Source organism: Vanellus vanellus, assembly GCF_965231255.1.
Source record: "Vanellus vanellus genome assembly, chromosome: 1".
Classification (NCBI taxonomy): domain Eukaryota; kingdom Metazoa; phylum Chordata; class Aves; order Charadriiformes; family Charadriidae; genus Vanellus; species Vanellus vanellus.
Window position 1 is genome coordinate 107,262,100 of NC_138905.1, and position 27,779 is coordinate 107,289,878.

The 27,779-nt window shown below is 41.1% G+C and overlaps 1 protein-coding gene and 1 long non-coding RNA gene across 4 annotated transcripts in view; one reads left to right on the forward strand and one right to left on the reverse strand.

Moving 5' to 3' along the window:
- Positions 1-8,777: 8,777 nt before the first annotated feature.
- Positions 8,778-21,255, reverse strand: LOC309682841. 3 transcript variants are annotated; one of them, XR_014270160.1, is made up of 5 exons: positions 21,115-21,255; positions 19,989-20,254; positions 11,336-11,484; positions 9,894-10,121; positions 8,788-8,911 (listed from the first exon to the last, which is right to left on the reverse strand). It is a non-coding gene; the product is annotated as an uncharacterized lncRNA (long non-coding RNA). The 3 variants fall into 3 exon arrangements; XR_014270161.1 differs by having other exon boundaries at positions 19,945-20,254; XR_014270159.1 differs by lacking the exons at positions 9,894-10,121; positions 11,336-11,484 and having other exon boundaries at positions 8,778-8,911; positions 19,945-20,254.
- Positions 21,043-27,779, forward strand: part of GBE1 (1,4-alpha-glucan branching enzyme 1) — a gene marked incomplete at its 5' end in the record, with an annotated part of 179,229 nt that continues 172,492 nt past the window's right edge. The window contains one exon of the mRNA XM_082496920.1: positions 21,043-21,146. Within this exon, the coding sequence (XP_082353046.1) occupies positions 21,043-21,146 (104 nt within the window). The remainder of the gene's footprint in view (positions 21,147-27,779) is intronic.

Consider the following 27,779-nt stretch of genomic DNA (forward strand, 5'->3'; position numbering starts at 1 on the left):
ACCTGGCGTCAGCCTGGGTCAACCCGACACAAAGGGCTTGGTTGGAAAATATAAGGCACCTTCTTCCTGTGAATACCCATTTTCTCACTACACTTTTTCCGTATTTAAAATTGGAACTCTGGAGATAAGAGTATGAATTGATTTTTTGAAATTGTTTTGTGTTATGTTAATTTAAAATGAACAGCTAACACAGCAGTAATGATCACAGAGGATTGTTCTTTTGAAACAAAGATAACATATCATTGATCTGATGCTGCAATCACAAGCTTCAAAATACATCAGAGATTTTTAAGGCCAGAAGGGAGTGTTTTGATCAGCTAACCTGACTTCTTGTACATGAGACCCAAAGAGAATTTCACCCATAGTTCCTGCACAAACTGCGTTTCTGGACGAACACAAATACTTTTGTTTGTAAGGGTTTCTGAAAGTGAAAATAAGGCTTTCTGCACCAGACTTCATGTTCACTAGGTAATTTCAACTTCTTTTGAAAGCACAGCTGAATATTTAATTTCATCATACACTGCAACTTCAGATATTTATTAAAATCATGAGTGGATTTTGGAAGTGAATAAAAGAAATGAGTTCTCAGTGAAGATTTGAGTAAGAAAACTGAGCCAAAACCCATGATAAATGCTGAAGTATCATCGACCCAGTACAGTTTTAAGAAGCTGGGTCTTAGAAATAAACGCAAAGAAAAGAAAAATGGCTAAAGTCCTAATCGAGTGAAATGCTAAAGCGTGCCAGTGACTCTCATGATGTAAGAAGCTTCATCAAAGGCAATGAGACTGTTAAAAGTTTCAGAAGACGGGCATAGGCATGCCTCTCAGTGCCTTATCAGATCGGAATCCAAGTGCCTATCAAAAATGTTAATTTCTTTTAGCAAGGAGGTAGTATAGAGTTTATGAGAAGCTCAGTAAAATCTATTAAAAAACAGAAAGAACTATAGGAAAACTTCTTTTCAACAGTCATGTGTGTGGGATTACCTAAGGATCAACCACAAATGAAGTTCCCACTGTTCAGTGTAATGCACTTCAGAAAACACTAGATGCTACTTGCTCCGCAGAACATGCAAGCTAAAGAGAAGACAACACAACACAGTATCATTTTTATGCAAACACTGACTTCCATTATTTTATTGTCTTTCTCATTACTTCCTCTTGTTTTATTCTTGATTATATATTCAGTTATGTTGTTTTTTTTTCCCAAGGAAGAAGCCTTTGGTGTCCATTTCTTAGCACCCACTGAAGACAACAGGGCAGGCAGCCCCCAAATACTCCACCCTGCAGGTGAGATGCAACTAAGGTATCATTTTAAAGACTGAAGTGCTTTTTTTTGAAGAAGCCGGAGTACATAATTGAACAGAGTTGCCATCATTAAAATGCAATTAAGGTTGTGAAGCCTTTGAGCATCTTAAATTGTGGCGTGATACAATATTTATCAGGCTTCAGAACACATAATCACATCTATGGCCATCCAGCCATGTTTTGCTTTTTCACTAGGTGACATTAACCCTCTGTCATAGTTTAATGCAGTTAAACTTACCACTTCTGTATATGACGCCTTAATAATTCTGAGGTGGAAGAATAAAGACTGGAGTTGCACAGAAGACCAAGCCAATGAAGTGCCAAGAAAACACACACACTTAAGCATTCGTTTAGAATGGTGCTTCATTTTTTTGCTGTTAATGAATAATGGAGCTAATATAAAATTCTGACAGGCATAAAACCTATTGCATAATTCTGATACTGCAATCTACAGGTGACTCACAAGCAATGAATTGAATGATGTCAGTTTTATGCAAGAAATAATCTTTTAAAAGCCAGAAAAAAGAGGCAAATGTATAATTCATATGGATAATATTTGAGGTATTTTGAAGGTAAGTTCAGACATTTCCCGTGAGAGTGTACATGTGCATGGTGTTAAAAAAAAAAAGTATAAATGACCTTCAATTAAAAACGTGGAAACTATTTCAAATTCTACTTCTAAATTTAACTTTGTCATGTATGCTTATTAAGCATATAATTCATTGCCTGGGAGTCTGGTCTGAAATTCCAGTATCTATCACAAATGATTGACATTTTTTCAACGTATCCGCTTTCGGACATTGGCACAGTATCAGCTTCAATGACTAGGTCAAATTCAGGTGTTGGCAAATGACACCGTGGGCTTTAATGACAGATTTGTGAATCTGCTGATGAACTATACTACTGCGGGTCAAAAGATTTACGATTATTTTGATTTTCTGTCACATTTAGAAGTTGAGTCAGAAAGATCTTGTGAACTGAACCTAAATCAGAACAAAACATTGCCACCCTTACACGTGGATGGCCTTAATTAGCTGTTAAAAGTGCAGTCCTGAGTTTCTCTGTTTTGTTTGTTTTTCCAGGTAGGGAAGACTTGTTCTGGAGGGGAAACAAATACAGCCACCATCTTATTTTTCCTTACAAATGACTGCTTGTAAACAGAGCAGGTTTTTAACATTAGAAACTCAGTATTTTTTAACAGATTTTTGCATGTTGTGATGGTACTTTTTATACTTTCTTTTGTCATATGTAGCACACGCATGCAATAAGGTCTGTGCTGCTCACTTAGGAGATGAACACTGTCTGTCTAAGCCAGACACTGGAGATCAAATCCAAAATTCTTTCCAAATTTAAAAGCAGGAGCTTTAAAATTGAACGATTTACCCAACAGCTCAACAGATTGAGGGCTAGAGATGCTATTGCATTTTGGAGCTGAAGACTCAATTTCCAATGTTACCGATGCAACTACCACAATTTCCAAACAGTAGCTACAGCAGCAACAGAAAAGAGAATTGTACCTGTTGTACACAACCAAAAAATTGAAAATCTGCTTGGTTGGAAAGGCAACAATTTTCTCTTAGAATGGTGGAAGATCTTCCTAATTTCTTCCGAATCCTGCCCCTGTTGCTTCCTCAGATCATTGCTCACCTTCATGTTCCCCTTCAGAGAGCAGCACGAGCCCCTCTTCCTTCCCTCTCCCTCTGCCTCCACAAGCTCAGCCATCCATGTGGGGGTTTCACAGGTTTTCCAGGCAGAGCTTTCCAGCCCTTGGACTGAAACCAGGAGGCAGATAGAAAAGCTTCCCGTGTTGGAGACATACTGGGAGTCATTCTGAGCCATCAACAAGGAGCAGCCAACAGGTGGACAAAACATAGGGGGTGCAAAGCAGGTAAATGCTATCTACACTACACAGCTGAGAAGAGGTTGCTTGTTTCTGGGGGGATGGTGGGTGGACTTGATAATACAGATCACTTTTTTCTGTGACTGCAATGCAGAAGTTTCTCTGTGCTAATCCTGGCACTGACATTGAAATTGATGTGTGGCCTTTAGGCAAGTCACTTAATCAATGTGTTTGTAAAATGAGGATAATAACATTTATTTGCCTGCCTGAAAAGGATGTGGTAAGGACAGACTAGTTAATGCTGTAAAATGCTCTTTACTAGTAATTGCAAGTATTATTATACTGCAGACTTAAACCCCTCCTTGACTGATAATTGAAATAGCTGAAGAACCAAAGAGAAGCCTGAAATGTAAAGGTGACGGAGGTCGCAGCTAAAGTGGAGATGGTTAATCCCCTTCCTTTTCATGGAGCTAATTATGCTTTAACTGAGGCAATAAATATCAGAAAAGTCTGGCGCGCATACCTGCTCTTACTCAGAAACAGAATAAGGAGAAATATTGTGGGATTCACATTTGATTCACTGTGTAATGTGCCAGTGATAACGGGTCAAGGGAGGAGCTGGGTGCAATACAGAAAAGTATGTGTTCAAGCCTCTGCTCTGGGACGCAGGTGCACTCAGGTGTCCTGAGAGCAGGAACAGCATGGCAGATAAGACAGAATCTGATGCATCATTACCATTTTCAACCCAATTAACATCCTTGCTCTTCAAGTTGCCTTCAGGTACGGCAGGTTAAAAAAAAAAAAAAAAAAAAAAAAAAAAAAAAAGACAAGACGTCCTGAGGGTGAGAAGGATGAATATAACACTATAAAGCAGCATGAAGTAGATTAGGAAATGAACTACAGTAAACTGGCTTATCTGTGAGCTGTGCCTTGAGAACTCCCTTGAGGCCTCAGACTGCTGCCACTTCTCCCACAGATGTTTCTCTGAGAAGAGAGGAACATAAGCTGGCTGCCTGCGGTGGCTAAAGGATCAGGTCCTGCAAAAATAATTCCTTTTTGCCACCTGTAATGCTGCCAAGAATCATGCCATTAAAAACAATCATGTTTAGTTAATGATGTAGCACTTAAAATAAACAGCCTTAGGTTGCTCTAACAACTGTAGTAAAGGGTCATAATTTGATCCTTTTTTATGGTGAGTGAAAGCTAACCAGCAGGGTAAGTACCTCTGACTTTATCAGAACCTGGGGGGGAAGGGAGATCTGCTTCATGAGTATTACACATATCTGTTTAACTGCTTGATGTGCGATCGCAGCCCAGAAGGCCAACTGCATCCTGGGCTGCATCAGAAGAAGTGTGGCCAGCAGGTCAAAGGAGGCGATTCTGCCCCTCTACTCCACTCTCATGAGACCCCACCTGGAGTACTGCATCCAGCTCTGGAGTCCGCAACATAAGAAGGGACCTGCTGGAGCACGTCCAGAGGAGAGCCATGAGAGAGGCTGAAAGAGTTGGGGCTGTTCAGCCTGGAGAAGAGAAGGCTCTGGGGAGATCTTATTGCGGCCTTCCAGTACCTAAAGGGGACCTACAGGAGAGCTGGGGAAGGACTTTTTACTAGGGAATGTAGCGATAGGATGAGGGGGAATGGCTTTAAACTGGAAGAGGGCAGGTTCAGATTGAATATTAGAAGAAGTTTTTCACTTTAAGGGTGGTAAGGCAGTGGGACAGGTTGCCCAGAGAGGTTGTTGAGTCCCCACCCCTTGAGGTGTTGAAGGCCAGGCTGGACGTGGTCTTGGGCAACCTGGTCTAGAGGGAAGTGTCCCTGCCTATGGCAGGAGGGTTGGAACTCGATGATCTTCAAGGTCCTTTCCAATCCAAACCATTCTACGATTCTATGATTCTACCTTTTCATGATAAATTTGCTTGAAATTAGTCAAAGAATCCAGAAAGCAGGGAACCGGGCTGTGATTAGCAAATATACCCAAGAATATATCAAAAGTTATAAAAAACCGAAATGGTGGAACTTTTAACTGAGGAATGACCTACTTCACCTATCTCCAGGTTACAGCCCTGCTTTCCCATTTTTAGGTTTTGCAATCAAAATTCCAGGCAACCGGAGCCCGGGAAGGACAGGTGGCCAGCATCTCCAGAGCAGCGGTGAGAAACACGATGGGTGCTGAGTGTGGGGACCTGTGACGCTGGCAATACTACTTGTCATACTACTGGCAAGTTGACTTACTGCATGTATTGGAGTGGATAAGCTTTACAGTAGGCTACAGATGGAGAAACATTTGTCCGTTTCTTGTAAAACAGCTCTAGGAGAAGTTGCAAGCCACTGCACAGCAGCCTACTACCCAGAGAGAAGTGTCACGCAGAGGCGAATCGTCGTTTGGCTTACTATGTTAATAAGGTTAGAAACAAAGAGATGCCTCTTTGGGGCCAGACAAAAAGTGGTCGCTGTAGGACATTCAAACTAGAAAGAATCAAACATGCTGAAATCCAGCCATTTAAGGGATGCACTTCTGAGAAGGAGATTTAAGCGCAGAAATAGAGAATAAGGGATGCTGTAGGCTCATCACGTCTAAAGGAGAGCACCTCAGGGGAGTTCTGCTACGGTAATACTCGGGCAGAGCCCTGTCACTCAGAAAGACCGTGCACTGAAGAGATTAGGTAGAGGTAAGGTCCAGCGGCTGTTCTTGTCCCATGGGAGACAGTCCTACTGGATATAAAGGCATGGCTATCTGCCAGTCAGTGAATGCTGAATTCTTTTTTTCGGGAGTATTTGGTCAAATTGGTAAAAGAACATGCTCAGTAATTTACTGTCCCTTTTGGGTTTTGATGATCACAGCCTTAGAGAAATAAACACATTTTAAGTGACTGTCTCGAGAAAAATCGTTCAAAACAGTATTTGAGCTAGCCATGTCGAAATATCTAGCACCAGCAACATGCTATGTATCTACAGCCACCAGGAATATCATGCAAGCCTAGTGAAAATAAGCTGAAGGAAGTAAAATTTCCAGCTATGAATGCCAGTTCCCAGATTATCTGTGGATTACCTACAGACCAAAAATAATGCATAGACAAGTTTTCAGATTCATAGAAAAGATTTTCAGTAACTGGAGAAAAAGTTTCTAAAAGAATTAATGCTTTGTAATTCCCTTCAATACCAGAGTGGGTCACATTAAAGTATTTAAATAATTAGTTAGTTTTTTGTTGAAAAATTGGCCAAGTTCTAATAAGATACTGCAAATGTTTGTTAAAAGCATGAAAATAAAACATTCCACATTATATATTACTTTTGTTTTTTTGTTTTGTTTTTTTTTTAATTTTATTCACCACTGCAGCAGCAGGGGCGGCCATTTTCTTTGAATAGCAGACCCCTTAGCTAATATTTTTCTTCCTAATTATGCTGAGATTGTTTATTTAGCCTTTTTTCCATGCGCTTTTGAAGGTACACTGAAACCTTCCTTCACTACTGAATTAATCACTTCGTGACGATGAGACCTGGAGATGTCTGTTTTATTAGAAGAATTCTACACATGGATTGCACTTCTTACAAGGAACAGTGGATCCTTAACTGGATTTTAGACAAGCACCGTCAGTATCCACTGCTGGGCAGCTTCTTGTTTGCCTTGCCACTCTGGCAGTTATCCCCAAGTCACACGTTTGGCAGTTCATAAACTCGAGACATCCATCTACGTACGCTTTAGAGAAAATGAGTATCTTATTTCAGTGGCTGAGAGGAAAGTCAGGTAAGGCTGCATATATTACTAATTTCTTAGGAATATATTTTACTTGCAGTGTGCTGCACTCCGCGAGATAGGTCAAAAAATTATTTTAGCTTGAACAAAAAATGGTGTTGTAGCACACATCTTAAACTGGTTACGCAGTGATTTTCTCTATACTGGAGCAGAGAATATAGGAAAAAGTAAGGGTGGTCCTGTGGAAACAGAGAGACGTATATCTGGTGATGTACATATTCTCTAGCCCTTCTTCCTTACCATGAGTTTTCCATGTGTATTGTAGGAGGAAAGGTGTTTTGTCTCTGCCTTCAGGCCACAGGTGTCCCTGGCGCTGCTCACCTGAAGTTCTGAGGTTCAAGCACATTGGTAAGTTTACTTACGAACCTGTTTTCTGCCATCAGTGACATTGCTGCAAAGCCAATAATTCAGCAGAGGGTCATATGAGGTCCAGAACAACAGTGGATCAGATCATCTGAGTTTACTGACTCAGGAAAGTCCTTTGTTCAATTCAAATTCTCTCTAAAAAGAAATAGGTGCTGTTTTCCTTAGAACAGGACCGTATATTTTTACAAGATCTTGCTCCACTTTCCCTGTTTTTACTTTATTGGATCTAGTTGTTCTAGGCAAGTGGCAGTTTTAATCAACAAGAAACTCAGTTTTCATTGACAGAGCAGGAAGGTATGTCAATCTGCCGGCAAAGACAAATTCAGAGTGTTATGGTAATTAATATGCACATTGGAAAAGGAGACTTTCCATCCACCTTTAATGAGCTATTCTTAGCACTACAAGTATTTCCTAACCCGTGATAGGAGGAGATTTAACCTTACCCTATCAAACTTAACAGCTAGATCAAAAGTGTTACAAGAGGGGGAATTCCAAGACATCTCAATTATACAGCACCACATGAAGTAATTATATTTGGTTACCCTTTAGAAGGATATGTTCTTGAAGGGTAACTTTTAGGTACTGCTCCTCCAAACATGACTACATTCTGACTGTGGTGCTTTTGATTTTTAAATAGCTCACCCAGCTATAACCTCTGCATATTATCTCTAACTATGAATGACAGTATTATATTTACACGCAGATACCATATTCTTGGAACAAGATTATTTTTTTTATTAATCATCCAGGTTTACCATGTAAGACAAAAGAAATTAAAGGCTTTGTTGAATCTTCTGTAACATAATGGAAAGTTATCAGAGAAGATTTTATACTTTTTACTAATAGAGCTAATATACAATGCAGAAGACTATTTTGAAAAGAAAAGAATAAAGAGAATAAAACTAATCAAACCTCTTTCAGTTAATATGCAAACTTGCACTCAAAGCAGTATGTAAAATAGATTAACCTGAAAGGCACAATGTACCCAATTCAAATTTATAAAAAGGCTTGTTTTCATGTTTCTGAGTATTGAATAGGTTATAAAATGAATGTAATTTACCACAGAAATACAACAGAACCCACCTCAGTTCCTCACTATTGTGTTAGCATTGAAAGAGGTCTTGATGTTTATGAAAAATTGGTCCCCAACATAGAAATGAAATCATGTGAACAAGCAGCACAGATGCTAAAAGCTGAAATACTTCAGTTTATTCTAAAGATGAAAAATGGGGGCAAGACACATGACTAATGATTTAAGTTAAATTTGCAAAACATTTCGAGATTTAAGAAAAACAGTAGACAACAGGAGATAGTTTTTATTATTGTGTTTTTTTTTCTTTGAATGTGAATATCCATGCTTCATTCTAAAGAAAGGAAATTAGAAAAAACAAGAAACAACGTATGACAGTTATTTTTTTTTTTTTATTTACAGTTATGAATACCCATGCTTCATCGTACAGAAAAGGAATGACCCCTTGTGCACCTCCTTACAAAACCAGGGAACTATTTTGATGACATTTGTGTCTCATATTCCACAGTCCTGTCCCTTTACCAACATGCAATGAGATCATGGAGAAACCATAAAGTTTATCTCATCCATCGGCACGGGGTTCAATTTTCTTGCATGTAACTTTAAACATGACTTACTGTAAAAAAAAAAAAAGAGGGTAAAAAAAACACATTAAAACAAAAAAGAGCTGGAAAAGTGATAGGGAGAAGATAAACATGCAAGCACATAAAGCAAGAAGAAAACTAAAAAAGAGTATTAATCTGGGAGATTACAAATTTAATAAAAGCGGTATTTATAAAAGCAGAGCTAGCATGAAAATTCCTAAAACACGAAAAGAATTATACTGGAGAAATCAGCTGAAAAGTTTTATTTCAAACAACGTAATACAACTTAAACACAAGAGTTTTTCAGAAGTCTTCACGTAAATCTTATGCGGAGCTGCAAGTAACCCAGCAATTTGGACACAAACAGGAAAAATTATAGTGTTAATAGCTTGTAGTAGTGCTAGAGTGGTTTCAACCTACCAGAGTACACAATTTTGGCAAGCACAGAGACAGGATTAAAAGCAAGTTTGTTCATTTAAAAGTACAAAGAATGTGTATGGTATTTCATATCGTTAAGAACAGAATCAGAGAAGAACAGTTGGTCTTGCTTTTTCCTCACTTCCAGGTTACCTAATACATGTCCTCATTAGTCAGCCCTTTTAAATGTTAGGTATATCAGATGACTTAAGATAGATTGATATTCACTGTGAGTGTCTTTTAATAGTATGATTTGAATAACAATTTGATTGTACAGGAGGTTATGTTCTTTGAGCACTGGAGGTTTCCTGGATGACAGGAAAGTAGTCACAGTACACAGAAATTAGATGTATGTAAAAAAAACCAAACCAGTGAAGATGTGAGTATATTTTGAAATCATAATTAAAATATAAAGGAAATAGAACAGAGACCTGAGAAGGATAATTAAGTTTTTGGCATTATGTAACACACACGATACAAATACATAGAAAATTTTGGTGGATACTGCTAAATTATATGCTTTTCAGTCAGACAGACAAGTAATTTAAGTAAGAGAAGCTAAAATATCCTATGTAGAATCACATAGGTAATACTTGCCCTTAAGTTCTGCAGAGAAAGATTTTGTGTTCAGATTTTGTGTCCTGATTTAGAGAATGACTCAGCTCCCAGGATGGAAACCTTTGTGAGTTTTTCTTGTGCATGTGTTGAAACAGATGACAACACAGGAGTTACTGAGGAGACAGCTGAAGGAGCACGTAGGTCAAGAAGCAACATATAATTCATGAACTGTTAGAGCAATTCAGTATTTTAACTGCGCAGCTGAAACTGTGGAAGGAGGAAACAGAGCAAATAATTCTAGCAATTTGGACAATGATCTTATCAATGAAGAAATCTCTGCATTTGCATAAATGAATGCCTTAACTGCAAATGGTAAAAGAGCTAAATAATGACCAATAGAAAAATGCCAGGAGAGGACCTAGTGTGTTTTGTGACACTTAAGTTTTAATAGGGGTAAGACATGAAAGACTTTTGAAAGGATTCCTTCTTTATAGTGTACTAACATGGCTGGTATTTGACTTATACTGACCTGACTGACCAGAGTGAACCATATCACTGATTAAAAAAATGTTACATTTATAGAAGGTTGATATTAAGGCAAACTATACATCTGTAACAATAATTTTACCTAGAACACTGTGTTGTGAGTCAGTGATGACACAAAGAAAACAGCACATGAGTTCCAGAGACTCAGTATGCCTACTGGTCCATGTATCATTTATCCTACCACAATTATTCATATTTCAGATTCTTTGATGAAAAAGAGCTGGAATAAAACAAGACTTAAAAATATTTGCATTATTTTACCAGGACAGAGCATTTTGAGTACTTAAGTATTTCTACAGCATATTTATCTAAGAGCAGTTGATTAATATAAGAGAATAGCAAACAATGAGCTGATTTGCTCATGGCCCCAACAGTCACGGATATAAGGCTCTTCATAACCTAAGTCAGAATTTTAACATAAATTTAGCAAATTCTGCAAAACCGGAACAAATTGGAAGAAATACTGGACTCGAGTATTTTATATTCTATATTGACAAACTACTAAATTGCAGGCAGACTGAAAACGGGCCTTTGTACTGCAACATTATAAATGTCCGTGATGTCTTTCATTTACAGATGCTTTACTCAAGTAGCTAAATGACAAATTTGAACTTAACAATGCAATGACCTCCAGTTTTATACAGCTCTGCTGACTATGTATTTCAGCAAAACTCCTGTGAATTTGAAAAATCAACCACTGCTCTCTAGCCTGTCTCCTGGATTCTCCACTAAGGAATTACAGTTTTATATTGCTGAAACTACTGATTTTAGTAGAGTTAACGTTTGTATAATAGTGGAATAAAATTGCAGAGGATGGCAGATATCTGCTGAGAGCCCTGGAGTAAAGATATTGTGCAATAATCAAACTAACTGGGAATCAATGACAGGGACGCAGATAGTGTAAGGAAAAGATTTAAAAATAAAATCAAACGTACCTAAGACTGAGGAATTAGAACCTCCCAACAAGAACATCATTGTTCTTGTGAAGATCTCAGGGGCCGATGACTTGTGATAAGGCAAGCCCCCTCTCTCGGTATGGAATGAGCTAGCAATCCATATGAAGGAAGAAGTGATCTAGGGGACACTAAATAGTAGTAAACAAGAAAAACAAACAGAAATCCATGACAGTGTATGACTTAGAAGCTGTAAAAAGTGTTATTTTTGTAAGTATTTACTCTCAAATATTAATCTTGGGTAAAAGTGGCAAAAAGGAGATGACAAAGTAAAAAGAAGCAGAAAAGTAGTCCATGCACATATGCAGCGGTCGGAAATAGTGTAGTAAGAAAACAGTCCTATCACAAACATGCACATGGAATCAACGCGAGAAAACTGGTGAAGAGATGCGGTACTGGGACAGTATTTCCAACAAGCCCCCTACCAGACCACTAACTGAAGACTGGCATAAGGAAAAAGGCAATTAATTGCTAACGCCTCACCTTTACAGACACCAAAGTACAACCTGATCATTGGGGATGGCCTGCTGTCCCGGTGCAACTAAGGGACAAGCGGAAAATGGAGAGCCTGGATGTTGGTTGAGAATAGAACATAATATAATGTAATGCAAAAAGATTGAACACCTGGCACAGGCTGTGATCTGTGCAATTCAGAAGGCTATTCTGATTAAGCAGACAGAGGAAGAGAATGAAGTGCTAACAAACAAAGAAGCTGGATATTCAGGCAGGAGAAAGCAGAACCGCTGCGAGAAGTGTGATTGCTGATGCATGATGCCCTGCTCCAGGAGCTGATCGCACAAGTGTGAGAAATATCTGCACCGAGTGGCTGGTTAAACTACAATCGCGTTGGGCAGTGCTATCAACCATTTCTTGAATAGGATTAGGCGACTGAGTCCAACATCCAGGGAGAATTTTGAGAGATAAACAAAGGGCTCAAAGAGATATCAAAGAGGGAGGGTGTGTGAAACCGAGGAACACTGACTGAAAGCCATCAGCCCTTAAACTATTCTACTGGAATTGGGATCACATTAACTTGGAAAACCAGAAGTTACCCCTGTAATACATGATTGTAATTAATATCTTATGGTGAAAAATTATGCATAATTGTAAAGATTGCTATTTGAATTAAAATACAAATGTTTAGCTATTTGTTGCAAAGACGAGATGGAACAAAAGCAAAACAAAAACAGATGGAGGACTACTAAAGTTATGTAATAATATGAAGCAAATCTTCTTTCTACATAGTAACGAAGTAGTTGTTTCATCACTATGTACTTCAACATAAAGTATTCAGTAAACAGAAATGCAGCTAATTAACCTGGATATCTTCAGAAACTCATACTGAGGGAGGTGCTTTAGCTATTAGTAATAATATTTGCTTATTTTATCTTCCACAGATAGCATAGTATAAGCAATCCCTTCCAAATGTATGCACACTGTAAGCTGCCTATCGCTTAGTTTTCTTTACTGATTATTTTTATTATGATATATGCATATAGGAAAAGTGAAAGCCATACTACTTTTAACTCAAATGCCATGGTTTAAAAACAAGAGCAAGCAAAATACAAACCTAGGTAATAAGAGACAAAGGATCCAACCCAAAGGATTCCTCCCCAAGCAATAGAAAACCTGTTTCTCTGTGTGAGGACAGATCTAATTCTTACTAATCTATTAATACCTATGTTCCTAACAAAAATGTGTGTGTGTGTATGCATTTGTCGTGGATGAAGCTTTCTGTATTTACAAAATATAGAATTTTGAGTGGTCTAAGAAGGAAAGATGAATCACCGAGCTATAAAAATATTTCCTATGGAAAATTGTATTGCCTACAATACAATCACCTATGGCAACAGATTGCACACCTGTAAGTGTAGCTCTATATCATTGGGATTGTGAAGACTGTGCCTTCATTTATTGTACTGGGAATATTTTAAGACATGCAGAAAATGGTGGAAATCAGGGGTGCCTGAGCTGATAGGGTATCAAAATGTTACTTATGTTTATAATACGTAACATTGCACAATTATTCAACTACAGCTAATTAGGTAACTTTGGAGATCTACAGTTAGAGCGTTTCTGAGATGAGATGTGCATTTATAAAGATGGATTATTGAACGTGATAGATGTTCTTCATAGTCTCTTTACACAGATTCCAGAAAAACAACTCAAGACATGCATTACATAGGTAAGGATATTAGTTTTCAATGTTTTGACAACTGCTTAGATCAGATTTGACCAAGATGTGATTATGAAATTGCTCCATTGTGTCATTATCTATGCCATATCCATTCGATTATGGTCATATACATCCAGAAATCACTGTGAACCATCTCATAGTGTGTAACATGCCGAATGATAGGCACACATGCAATGTAAAGATACAAATTACAGCATTACCTTAAGAGTAAGACTATGGTCTTCGACATCTACAGAAACCTGAATTTAGCTTTATAGCCTACAGTTGTAATTTTAGTTGTTATACTAGCTTCAGTGATTGTACAATGGTTATACATCATTATACCCTCAGACCCTTAAGTGTTATCATCACACAAGACCACATAGGAAAAAAATTATTGTTTTCAGGTGCCATCACTCAGTCCTGTTAAGAAGCCTGGGGTCCTAGCAGAGTTTGCAACATCTCAGCTGGACTCATGTTACCATTAGCCTGTGTTTAGCAGACCATCTATCAAAAAGGAGAATTTTAGCTTGGTACATGTTATTTTTTGCCATTGCCATTGCTTGCCTAGTGCCTGAGTGACTATTGCTAAACCTGTGTGAGCTTGCATCTGCCAGTGCCACTAGGGGAAAGGACCTGACAGCCCCGGGCAGTGCGTGCATGACCAACAGCATCCTTAATGTCAACTGCACCTGGGGGAGGCTGTTGTGCAGTTGTCAGACTTCAGCTGGGAACCTCAAAATTGAGGAGGGAGACACCCACTCCTCCCATGAACATCAGGCTGTGTGCGGCAAAGACCTCAGGAGGCCAATGCCTTGTCATGGCACATACGGACCCATGTGCCTAAGGAAGACTTAAACTGTCAACCTTAGGACCTAGAGGCACACTGGGAAGGGAGGCATAATATTAAGAGAAAAGGCATAGGTGCTAGGATGTTTTCTGTATAACAATTTAAATTGCACTATTAATGAGGGTGGGTTTTTTTGCATATTAATCAGATAATTTGGACAATTATAATGTTAAAACAGTTACTGGACTAACAGTAAATTCTTAGTTCCATATACAGTGTTCTCTTCTGCCTATAGCAAGATTTTGAGTGCAGCACTAAGGAGCTTGTCCCTGTCACATCTTTCTGTTCATTCAAAACACTACTGGTCACACCTGAGAATCTATTTGGTCAACTGCCATTAAAAACTAAACCACAACTAATACTGCCAAGATATAAAAGACTTTCTGCAGAAAGCATTTTGGATTTCCAAAAGTTCTGCATTTCACACAAAATTTGCACCAGATTCATCTGCTTTTACTGTGGTGAGCTCAGTATACACTTAAATTCATGAAGGCAATTTAGGTACTATTCTGCTTTCTGAAAACGAAAATAGTTCTACACTTACTAATGAATTTATATTGACAGAGCTGTCAGAGCATTAGCAACATGGATGTCCTCCTTTCTTCTCACCTCACTTGACCTCCCCCAGGATCAGATATGTTACCCTCTGAAAAAAATATCTGGCAACCTCACTTTCTTTTCTGAGTAAAAGGCCAAACAGCCTAAATGCCCGTAGTGTTTCAGGGAGGAATGCGAGACCATGCCACCAGCCTTCAAGAGACTTCCTAGGTGAGATTATTCTCGGGGTTTTAGGAAAGACCTGGCAATGAACAACAAGAAAGCAAAATTGCTGCTGAAGCTGTGGTGTTCCATTCTTTATTCTAAGTGTACTGGATATAAACCATACAATATTTGGGTAGTGTTAGTAAGTTGCTTGTTTAATAGCAATATATTGTTACAGAAGCCCGCTGCAATAATAGCAGGAATGTTCCTTTGGGACAACTATCCTGAAGAGCTCAAGGTACTTATTTCCTAAGCGTTAAACACACGTTGGTAAGACAGAGGTGACAGTTATCAAGTATTGTGGGTATGGCATTAAGGAGAGAGTCCCAAATGTTTTATGTTATTCCCCCAACACATAAACACATATGCAAATACCAGGAAAAAGCAGTATTGGCAGTTGTAGAAGGTTATTACTATTGGCAGTAATTGCTTTTGAGAAATACATATAGAAGGCATAAATACAACAGAGTATATACAACGTCCAAAAATATTATGATATTCCTTAAGTCTTCCTGTATCTTGTGTCTGTGAAGCATTTAATAAATTATTTGAAACTAAAGACTTTCTGCTAAATTAAAACCTTTTTTTAGTAAGACTCATAGGCATTTTCACAACAAATATTTTTCTGCATCTGCTGATATTTTTTAATTGGTATCACACTTTGAAGTGTCTTGATTACTGTGTAAACAACTATGAAAGATATTTACAGTTTTTGATACTCTGTTATACAAAATAAGGACACCAAATCATAATAATACTGCAATATTGTGAAAGCAAGAAGAAGCCATTATCTAGGACTTTTGGGTCCTAGATAATGTTGGAATGTGTTTTCATTTTGCTCTGCAAGGTAAGTGGCATTCCCATCAACTGCGCTTACTGGAATTTGACAACCCTGAAACTGGCTTTTTAGTATTTCAGATTGTACATTAGTTTTGATCTTTAAAGATGTGTTATTTAAAGCTTCTGATAGCATGACAGGGCAGAGGTAAGACCTTCAAAGATAGTCTCAATGACTAGCCTACATTTCTTAAAAAAACAACCCCAACCTATAAACTAATTAATGGATATACTAATGAATTCTTGGAATGTTTGCTGCAATTTTCAAGGATATGTGCTTTTGTTCTTCATCATCTTCAATCAAACAGTTAAATCCTTGCTAGAAGTGCAGTTTTAATTATGGAACTGTGACATGCTGTTGAGGTCTGGCTTTGGCAGCAGTTGCGCAACACTGACCATTCATTTCTTCTCTCCTATGTGTCTCACCTTGGAGAATCCAAAGATACGGATAAGTAGCTTGTTTAATCTCCATTTCCAATGTTCAACCTGCCTGAGAAGACTACCAAGATAAATATGTGGGGTTTTTTTTAAGGGGGGCACTTGTATTGGATCTGGATGACAACTGTCCATATAATCTCTTATGGATTTTGAACAAATAATAGGGGTAAGTATGGCTGGCTAATGTGGCAAAATAAGCTAGTTTTCTTTTAAATTTTGAACTCCATTGTGTGTTATGTACTGAATGTGCAGAAACCAGTCCAAAGGTGGGAAGCTGCAATGTGTACCGTAACATGCGCAGATGTCTGACACCTCTATAACAGACACAGGGAATCCTTCAAGAATCCATTCTTCCGGAATAATGAAACACGGATCTCTTTGAACAGCTGCCTCTGTCCACGGGAACACCTTTTCTTGATAGTGCCCATTATGGGATCCAGTATAGGCACAGGGGAGAGCTCATGTGTTCCTGTGTTTCTCAGTCCTTGGCCACAGACTACTTCTCATCTTTAAGACATCAAAAGGTGCAATGGCAATAAAAAATGCACACATCTCCTCACATGCAAGCAAGCAAAGTGGGCCAACCACACCTAGATGTAAAAATTCTTTCAGGAAAAGGAATTGGATGGAGTTCTGCCCAGACCGAAACGACAACAAATCTTGGATATAGCCTTTAAGTATTGAATTTAAACATAAAAAGGACGTGCCTTGTGACTTGCCACTTTGAGAGATTCTTAAATGATCTCAACAGCTGAGTTAAAAAGTGTCTTGCTGTCTTTGGTACCTGCCATCTCTTCTCAGATGGATTAAACTAGGAGTCTCTAGACTGCCCACAGCTAAAGCCGAGTCCAGCTGAAGGAACAGGCTAATGAGTACTTTGTGGTATTTGGGATCACACTGTAGCATCCAGGTATGGATGTTTGCAATGCCCCATTTATGTCTATATTGGAATAAAAACTGGGCATGTGACACCCTTGGTCATTGCCCTCTTTCTCTCCCTGCAGGCTAGAAGGTAACTCCAGCAAACCCTCCCCATATTCCTGCTCTGGGCAATCTGAGAACTGACATGGCAGGAACCACACTGTACCTCATGTATGAGTTATCTATCTCACAACTGTGGGATTCAGCAGTCTAGAAATTAGCAGTAGTGCATGACAGCTGTAGTGCAGAATCCTGTATCCCAAAGATGACTCTGACAGGTCTGGAAGCATCCTACAGAGCCAGGCCAGGACTAGGGACCAGGTCCACTCTAAGTCACTTGGTTTAGAAGCACCTAGAGCTCAGGACCTGGCTCCACAAGAGCTAGTCAAGGCCAGCGACCACACAGATCTGCTCTGGCTGAGATAGGAACAGACACTATTGATGACGGAGAATCTGATTTTTTCCTAATCCATTTCATACAGTTTATCATTTCCGTCATCTCTTGCAACAGAAATGCAAAATATTAGTGAAACAAAATGGAGGTACTGCATGACAAGAGTAGCCATTTTTCTCATTCTTCAGTGCTTTCCAGATCTTGAATGATCTTTAATCCAACACTTTGATTTCTATTTGAATTTTGCATATTTAAAAAAAATTAAATTGACTTTATAACAATTGTAACTATACAGTTACTGCTCAGCATTGCTACGCAACAATTTAAAGTATACATAACTTAAGCACAAGCATCCTTTGAAAGACTAGTTTAGAGTGAATTGATATAGTCCACCCTCAGTGGTAACTGGGTATCACACATATGCCTTAGATACCACCCCTATATGATCCATTGCTGTCCCCCCAAAAGAGCAGTTATTACAGTCCTCCTCTTCCTATTTCTATTGGCGGCAGCAGCTGCCAGCTTTGTATCAATCTCTGACAAATGCACAAAGATACATTCAGCTGGTGTGACAACGTTCATTGTTTGAACTGCCATTTTGCCTCCAGGTAGAGGACTAAATGACAGTGACCTGAGTCAGCCTCGGCCTTTGATTCTCAGCTAGATCACAGCATAATAGATGATCACAATAATATGTGCCTTATTATCTTTGAGTTACTTGTGACAAAGCAGGCAGATAAAATCATGCCCAACTTGTAAACTGGAATGTGAGTAGATACAAATGGTATGGTTATCAATTTCCCAGGTCACAGAGTGTTAAATACAGCACTTGGGCTTTGTCTGTTATAGGGACAGAATTTCAATTTCTGAAGTTCAAGGTTGCTTGGATGTGAGGCTGGATACTGTGTCACTTCTTCATAAAATCTTCCAAATGAAGGTTAAGAAGGGGTCCCTGGCTTCAGGGAGCCAAAAGTCAGAGGTATATTCCTACCGTTTACACAAATTGCTAATGCTGATTTATAAATCTCTCTCTTGTGTTTATGTGAAACAGCTAATAATGGTGCTGTGAACTTGCTTGAGCTTCCTGACAATGAAGAAAACCAGAGAGACTGCGCTAAGAGTGAAGCTCCTGTTTCCTAAGCTTGTGAATTCAAAGGCTGCAGGAATTCCACTCCTACCTCCACTTCAACACCTAGAAGCCCCAAAGCAGCAGCACAGGTAACACAGAACTATTGAAAAAAAATAATTTCCTGTCTCTTGATAAGCAGCTGGAATTTCTCTCCTTTCAGTTTGCCAAACTAGTTAACTGTGAGAATGACAGTGATGCATTTACAAAGGAAAACAATGCAGACAGTATGATGCATGAAGCAAGAATAACATGGCAAGAATCGTTAAACTTTGGTTTAGCATAGGCACTGGAATCACTGCCATGCAAAAAGTTTTGAGAAGCACAGGTAATTTTAAAAACAGATTTTCAGTCTCCAGTGAGACTGAAGGAATGGTGGACACTGGGAAAAAAGAAATGCTGATCTATCAGAGCTGGATATGATAGGCAGTTCTGCTACAGCACAGATGCTACTTCTTTCAATAATCAAACAAAAACTGCTTAGGCCTCCTGCTGGGGCAACTTCTATAGCAAACATTCTTAGGGCAGGGAATACTTGTTGCACTCCATAAAGAAAAAATGACAAAAATACTTGGATTTTTGTGTGTGTAGTTAGAAACTGCTGCAAGGAAGCAAATATAGTGTAGTTAAATGTACACCGTTGATGAATTAAATCATTATGGAAACTCTCGCTGTAGCCTATCTTGGGTAAACTAATAAATGAATTGCTAGCGTTCATTACATGCTGTGCTGTTAGTTATCTGGCAGACAGAAGGGGAAGCAGCTCTAAAATTCAGAGGATGCCAAGATAGGGGAGATGAGTTACAAACTGAGGGTAATAATTTAGGAGATGGTTGTGGCAACAAGGTAAGGTATCTAGGAGCTGAAAAGTTTATAAACCGCGGCTGAAAAGCATTCAAAAGAGGCCTCTAAATAAATGTTCTCACTACATGTCTAAACAAAGCAAAATTGCTGGACCTTAAATAAAAGTGTTAAACGCTGGCCTAGAGGCATGGTCAGGCTAGTGATTAGTTGCCTTGGATATTTGGTGGCCTATCCAAAAACGAGACATGCTGATATTAGGTCAAAAACTTCCACAGCAATCTACCTGGGCACTTCGAGCTGCATTAGGATCAGCTGAATCAATCTTACTTTGGGATTCTTTACGCGCCCGGTAAAGCGACATTTTGCTGCAGGGACGCGGCGTGGATGAGAGCTCACGGATGCCCGCGGAGTCTTGTTTTGCTGACCTCGCCTGTGAGCACGCCAGCACCCTATCACACAGTCGAGGAATTTATTCCAGCGCTCATGAGGACACCAAATCTGTTTGGGGGGGGGGGGGTGGGGGTGGGGGTGGGTGGTGGTGTGAAGTTTTTTTTTGTGCGTGGGAATGCAGAGTTCACCCGGCAGCAGACACGCTGAAAAAAAAAGACATCAAAGAGGCACTAAGAAAACAAACTGACACCCCCCTCTGCCGCGGAGGTCGGCTCCGACAGCAGCTTTTTTTTTTGGTTGGTTTTTTGGTTTGTTTGCTTGTTTGTTTTTTATCTCCTTTACCGAGCGAGCACCGGTCGCCCCCTCCCCGAGCCGCCCAGCCCCTCGGCACTGGCATTCGGGCGGCCGCTCGGGGCTCCGAGGGCGGCGGCGGCAGCAGCAGCACACCCCCCCCCCCCCCAGCCCGCCCCCCCCTCCCCCTCGCCCGCCATCGCCTCAGGGGTGGCTCCGCCGGCGCCGCGGCCCAGGCCCGCGCTCACCCCGCTGACCGCCCCGACACCCCGCACCGTTTTGCGGAGAATGGCTCTTTTTACGCTCCCCCCCCCCCCCCCCCCCCGCGGGCAGAGTACCGGGGATGCGAGATCAAACCCCTCGCTCCTCCGCGCCAAGAGGAGGCAGGGATGCAGTCCCCCCAGTACCCGCCGTCCCTCCCCCCGACTCCCCGAGACACCCAGAGCCCCCGACACCGTCGCCCCAGGCACGGGGGGGGGGGGGGGGGGGGGGAGCACGGCGCATCGCGCCCCAGGCGGCTGGCACGGCGGGCGGGGAGGGGCGGCGGAGGCGGCCGCCTCCCGGCCCCGGCGGGCTGCCCCGGCCGGTGGGCGGCGCCGGGCAGTGAGAGGCAGGGGGCGCCTCGCCCGCCCGCCCCGGCCCCCCTTCCCGGGTGTATATAGCGGCGGCGCAGCGCGGCGCGGATCCCGCGGCGGGCAAGATGGCGGCCGCCGTCAGCGCGCAACCCCCGCAGCCGCCGAAGCTGACGCAGCTGCTGGAGCGGGACCCCTACCTGGCCCCCTTCGAGACGGACTTCCAGCGCAGGTACCGCCCTACCCCACCCCGGCCCGCCCGGCCGGCGGCCTAGGCCTGCGCCGCGGGGCGAGGGGCGGCGGGCGAGCAGGCGGCGACCGCCCGCCTCTGGGGGCGCCGGGGCGGGCGGGGGGAGCGGCGGGGCGGGCGGTGTCCCCTCCCCCTCCTTCCCCTTCTTCCCCTCCCCTCCCTGTCGCGGCGAGGGCCGTCCCTCAGACAGCGCCGGGGCGGCTCCTCTTCCCGCCCCGGCGGCGGGGACGGACCCGGAGCGGCGTTTCGCGCCGGCCCTTCTGACGGAGGCGTCTCCAGGGCGGGCGAAGCTGCCGCCGAGGCCCAGTGGGGCCTCTTGGGGCGGGCAGGGCGCGCCGCGGCAGGGAGGCCTCCGCCGTGGGCCTCTCCGTTGCCAGCGCTGTAGGCGGCCGGCACGTCCTGTCCCCCGCAGCCTCTCCGGTGCTTCAGGCATCTTCGTTGCCCTTTGTCGACCCGCCTAGAAGCGGCATTGCTTCTTTACGGGGTGGGGGGGGGTGGTTCACAGGGGAGTCCGGCCCGCGGAGCGCGGCCAGGTGCGCCGCGGGGGGAAGCGCCGGGCAGCGCTTGTGAGGGCGGCGAGCCGGGCCGCTTGTCGCTCGTAAAAATGTTTTTCAGTCCAGCTGTAGTAACCTGTAAATAAACTGCTCTTGAGTCCCTTCTTTTGGGGAGAATTTTCCTCTCTGTGCGTTTTTGTCCCCAGCGCAGCTGTTGGCCGTACTTGGGAAGGGTAAGGGAGCAGCAGCCTGTGCGTTAGGCTGGTGGCGGAGGCCGCCCCGCCGGCCTCGAGGGACGGACGGCTAAAACCAAAACCCCACCGGCTGTTTGAAAACAGGAACTGGGAGGCTTTTATTAGCGCAGCCTCACATGTCACATTTCACTAGTCGTCTTCTGGTAATCAAAATTGTGGTACTGATCAATGGCCTATATCCCTGAAGCCTGGAAAAGTCTGGATGTGAGAGAGAAGTAAGAGGAAATTTGAGTTTTTTTTTTTTTATTCAAGTATTTGGATTTTTTTCCTTTACTACATTACGTATGGTGCTCTTAGCTCAGCATTGCCAGGTATCCTGTTGGGTTCTGGCAGAGAATAGTGGTAAAGCTGGATCTTGTAAAATGGGATTAAGGATTGAGTAAACTACTAGGCTGATTTACAGAGCACTTTCTCAAACTGTAATCTCTTAATGATAGAATAACTGAGTGTTTTAAACAATAATTTCTGGCAAGCTTGTGGTAATGTATGCAGTGCTGTAAAACACCTAATTCTTTCAGTGGGGTGCCAGGAGTGTAGGAAGTAATAAGTAGGCGGATCTGGCTCTTAATAAAACCATTCATTAAAACATTTGGACTTCCCAAATGTGCCTGCCAACTAAATGGGCACACTGTGGATGATGGTGTTTGTATTTCTGAGAATAGTACAGCTGTGCTGAACACAGTGAGCTTCCAAAACTTTTCTTTGCTTCCCAGGTTCATCCATCTCAAGCACAGATCTTCAGATGATTCTGTTTGTTTCTTGTCCCTTCCTGGCTTCTGAACCTCAAACTGGCCACTTAACATACAATTATTGTGGAAACATGTATACTGTTAATTGATTTAAAAAACTAAAGGAAAACTTTTGTCACAACCTGTGATAAACTGAATGTTTTATTCCAAGCCCAAATAACAAGCCCATCCTATCTTTCGTCCTGTGAATGGTAGAGAATGCCAAGGAGTAAGAGTGTAGTCACAGGGAAATGCCTGTTGGTGTCTCCATGCAATGCTCATCCTAGCTTTCATGAATTGTGATTCTGTTTGTATTTAATAGCACCAGGTGTGTTTTTATCCGGAGCTCTTGCATCAAGAGTGCCCAGGAGAAAGGAGTTTTGCAGCCTAATTGCTGCTTGTGTGAAGAACCAGTTCTCTGGGGTGTTTTGAGCCTCCAGTGTGTGGGGTTTGCTTACTTTTCTCCAATTCTTGAACTGGAAGAGTTGGTAAACTGCTGTGCACAACTGTTTCCATGAAATCCTGAACAGTGCAGAGCTATATGATCTTTGTTCCAGGCTGAAGGGTCCTAATGTGTGTATTTAGTTATTGTATGAACGTGGTCTACATGTCTGAGCCTTTGCTGTGTGTTGAGTGTCTTTCCTGGCCCATTTTGACGTGGGAGTTAGAACTGAAACCGGTCTTTGAGTTGAATACTGTATGGATTAATGCAGTTGCATAATGATATGGCACTTGCATAACTAATCCTTCAAGTAAAAGCATAAAGCAAAATAAACCTGCCAAGTTGTCTAGAAGCAGAGATGTATTTAAAGGTATTTACCTTTGAAGCTCCAAGCATACATACAAAGTTAAGTTGCACATATTAATATTAAAACATACTGGCCTCTAGAAAGGTAGCAGTTATTTTAGATGGTGATTTAAATGTTGACCGTGCATTTGTGGTGCCTCTCATTAAGTAACCCAATGGATCAGATGTATCCCATGCATTGTGTAGGAAAGGCAACCAGGAATATGTGCTCTTGAGCAAATCTGTGTTAGGAGTTATCAACTGTCAACTGCTTGCCATGTCCTCATCATAGGTAGGGCAGGAGGACTAATTCTTAATATATATTTGGTATTAGCAATTCATTTACTCATGTAGAGTAGGAGAACTGGATAGAAGTGATACTGCTCAGCTGCTTAACAAGTAATGATCTGTTCATTATTCCTTCCAATACTAACTGGCTGGCTTCTCTCTCTACTTTTGCTCCTGATACCCACAGCCAGTGGCATTTTTTGCCACTTGGGTAGTTTAAACAGCAAAGATACAGGTAGTGTCTCAGTTCAGAAGGTTGAGTTATTCCTGAGAAGGGGACAGGAGACAGCTGTTGTGCTTGGCACCCTGTGGCACCAAAAGTGGTTTGCTTGCTTGCTTGCATTGGGAAGCTTTGGGAAAGAACAGAAACAGACTTGATCAAATGCAATATATATGGGTACTTTTACTGTAGTAGTTTAAATTTCTTCTTAAAGTTTGCAGTGACATTGACCTTAATAGTAAACAAAATAATTAAGGACTGTTGGGAACTTTGTAGCTTATAGCTGTCATACGGTGCATTGCCTAAAGAAATAAAAATTGGGAATTTTGACACAGGATTAAGGATGCTTGAAAAACAAAGGTTTTTAAATATTTGTCTGTGGAGATCTTTATATTATGCCTTGTGTGAAAACATATAAAAATAGTTCTCCCTTCGTCTTGCTTAGTAACAGTACGTTCTTCTACAGAAGCTGGGGGGGGTGGTGGTGAGAGAAGGAGAAAAAAAGATTTAGGGTCTGTTCTTGGCAGTGATATTGGCAAGTTGTTGACTCACCCTTTGGGCTTGAGTCTGCTGTTCTATCCATAGCACCGTATTAGCATAGCCATATTATTGCTAGTGGAAAATTTTATAACTGTTTATGCATGACTGTTGTAGGATGCTCAGTTAACTTGGTTATGATAGTTTATTCTCACACTCAAAGCAGGGCCGTTTCTGGTGTTGGATTGGGTTGTACAGGACCTTGTTGGGTTGTGCTGAATCTTTGAAGATGTGCTTCTACAGCCTTTGCCATTGTTTGGCTACTCTCATTGTGAAAATTTCTTCTTAATACTGTAGCATCCCTTGCTGCAACTTTGTCCATTGTCTCTGGTCTCTTTTTCCTGTGTACCTTGGAGGAGACACTGGCTCATTCTTTGCTCTAGGTGCTTCCGCCCCCCCCCCCCACCTGTCCCTTTAGATAGTTCAAGACTGTAAGTGGACATGAGCAACCCATGCCTCCCCAAGTTAGTTTTTTCATCTCTAGTCTGAAGAAACCCAGCTCTCTCAGGCACCTGTGTGCCAAAGTATAACTTCCTGCTTTAGACTACTGACTATTTTCCTTTTTTTTTAATAAAGCTTTGAGAAACACCAAATGGGTGCTTTGATGGGAACAAAGTGCTTATCTAAATAAGCGATGCCTAAAATGTGATGCTAGGACCTACTTAAGTCCTATGCATGGAGTATGGTCTATCATAGTTAAATGAGTGACTAGCAGGAAGAAGTGGACTTCTGGTCACATTCCCTCCTCTGTTCTTGGGCCAGCATGGGCATATTGTTGCAAATAGTGTTTGTGGGAAAAATAGACATCTAATTTTTCCTTCATCTGAATGCCTTAATTTGACTCTGAGTTGGGGAGGAGGGTATTTTCTTTGGGAAAGGGGGCAATCCTTTCAGTGTATATAGTGAACCATTCAGCCTTGACCGAAACACACACTGTTCAGAGCTTGAAACAATAATCTGCTAAAAAAACAAGTGAATAAAAAAAAAACACAACAAAGTGATAGTGTTTGCATAGGATATCACTGTGCTACATTGTTTGACCATCTGTGGTATGTTTTCCCACAAGTATTTTGTTAACTCCCAAGTGTTACTTAGGCTAAAGACTTTGTATAATTCAGTATATATTTTTAGTCTTTTACCTCTTACAACATAATTGGTTCAATTAAAACTATTAATGCCTGTGGTGTAATTGCATTTTATGGAGTTAGAAACTGGTGTTAGAAAGTGCTGCCCATTAGAATTTTCTGCTGTAACAATATGCATGGCTTATTATATTTTGCCAGCCCCTGCAACTGCTTCTGTAATCTACTGACTATGTAGTCCTCAGTGAAAGCTCTTTTTTTGAATAGTTCAGAGTAAATAAGTAAAAATGTACCACTCGACAGCTTCAGTCTTTATCTTGATGAAAGCATCAAACAGGGCATTGATTTGTTCAGCTAGAAAAAAATACCAGCCATACTGCTTGGTCATAGGTATGAGTTGAGAGAGAGATGATGCCACTTCTGAAGCATTGGTGAGTTTTTGGGTGAGAAAGCTGAAACACCTATTTTGTGGCTTTAGTAGCTGGTTAACTGGTTCACGGGTTTCTAGTAGTGTTCTTAGACTTCTGCACTCTTACAAAAGGGAAATGCTTGCCATTTTCCTGTTTGTATCTACCTAATATCTGATTACTGCTGCTTTATGATGGTTGTGTCTCTTTTTACAATTTGAAGTGATGCACAGTGGTCGGTACTTGACTGAGGTATTGAAAATGAAAAGATATGGCATTGGATTTGATAGGACTGTGTAGGAGGGCAGCTGTTGAGGGCCTAGCAAGTTTGGGGAAGTTGAAGAGTGATCCAAAGGGAATCCTAGTTTTAGGTGATAGTGAGGAGGGGGGAAAAGCTGGAGTGAGATCTGTCACAGAATTAACACAACTAGCATGTATAATCTGTGTTGGGAGCTATGATGCTAACTTGAAAAGCTGGATTTGACTTTTCTGTTTTGTCTCATACAGGCTGCTGTATTGGGTGCAAAACTAAATGTTCATGAAAAACAATGTCATAGGTTGCTGTCTGTCTTTTTTTTTTTTTTTTTTTTGGTGGCATCCCTTAAGTTCAGTTGACTTCTGCTGAGCTACTCAGATTCCAGAGCCCTATAGAAATCAATGTATGTCAGTTTAATGGAATATATGCTTTTGCAATATAGTAGTCTAGTAACCCTGACAAGCACAGCTGACTGTATCTCTAATGACCTTAATTTTTAAGTCTCTGAGGAAGTAGTTACATAGGATAATGTACATCTAGTGTATGCATATCTGGTCGTAGTCCTCATCAAAAGATTCAAGCTGGCAATTGTCTTAATAGCTCCTAGTTTTACAAAAAGGCAGGAAAGTATTAGTGTGTAGGTATTGCATTTTGTTAGCAAGGCAGTTGCCTCTGTATCCAAATTTAAAACTAAGCACTCTCAGAAAAACTGAGTTGAGGTGCCCTCAGCTCTGTTACATAGTTTTAGTATGTTTGAGGATGTTGGATGAGCTCTGAGAATTTGCCCAGAATTTTAAAACAATGGATCATGTGACCAGGAATCTAATTATGGTCTTACTGTAATAGTGAGGGAAACCTTTGTCTTGCTGAATACTTTAAACTCAAGTATTTATACATGTTTCTTTACTACTTCCAAGCTGTAAAGAAGGCATTCTTATTATGGAGACATTGACATCCTATCTCATGAAGATGCTTTTTCCCCCACTGTTCAATTTCAATATCTATGTATACACCCTTCTTTCCTCTCTGTCTACCTGTTACCTTCAATTTACCCTGCTATACCTTTTAATCCCAGCTGCTCCTTCATCTTCTGTCTTCCACAAAAGAAGCTCGTTTTTACTTGTGTCAGAGATCTAAAACCTCTCACTGGTGCTTCAGTTTACTTTGTACTTCTGAAACTTTGCTTCATACTGTTATTCATTAGCTTAAAAAGAAAATAATGTCTTAAGGCAATGTGTCAAGTGCAGCAAGATCAGGTTTTCATTTTTAAAATGTTTAAAACATGAGGTTTCCTCTGGAAAAAAAAATATTCTGCAGAAAAGCTTTTAGCTGTAATATGGCTTGCCTCTTCCCCCAAGTATCTGACAACTTATTTGACATTCTTATAGCACCTCATGTTAACAAGTTGAAGGCCAATTATTAGTGATGATTCCTGGCCATGCTGTGAAGAATAGGCCTTCAGGCTGCTTAGAACAACAGTCTGTTTTGCCTCATGTTGCTGTTGGAAGCGCTTTACCAATAAATGTTATCTGGACATTATTTGCAGTTAAAATCTAGTCTAG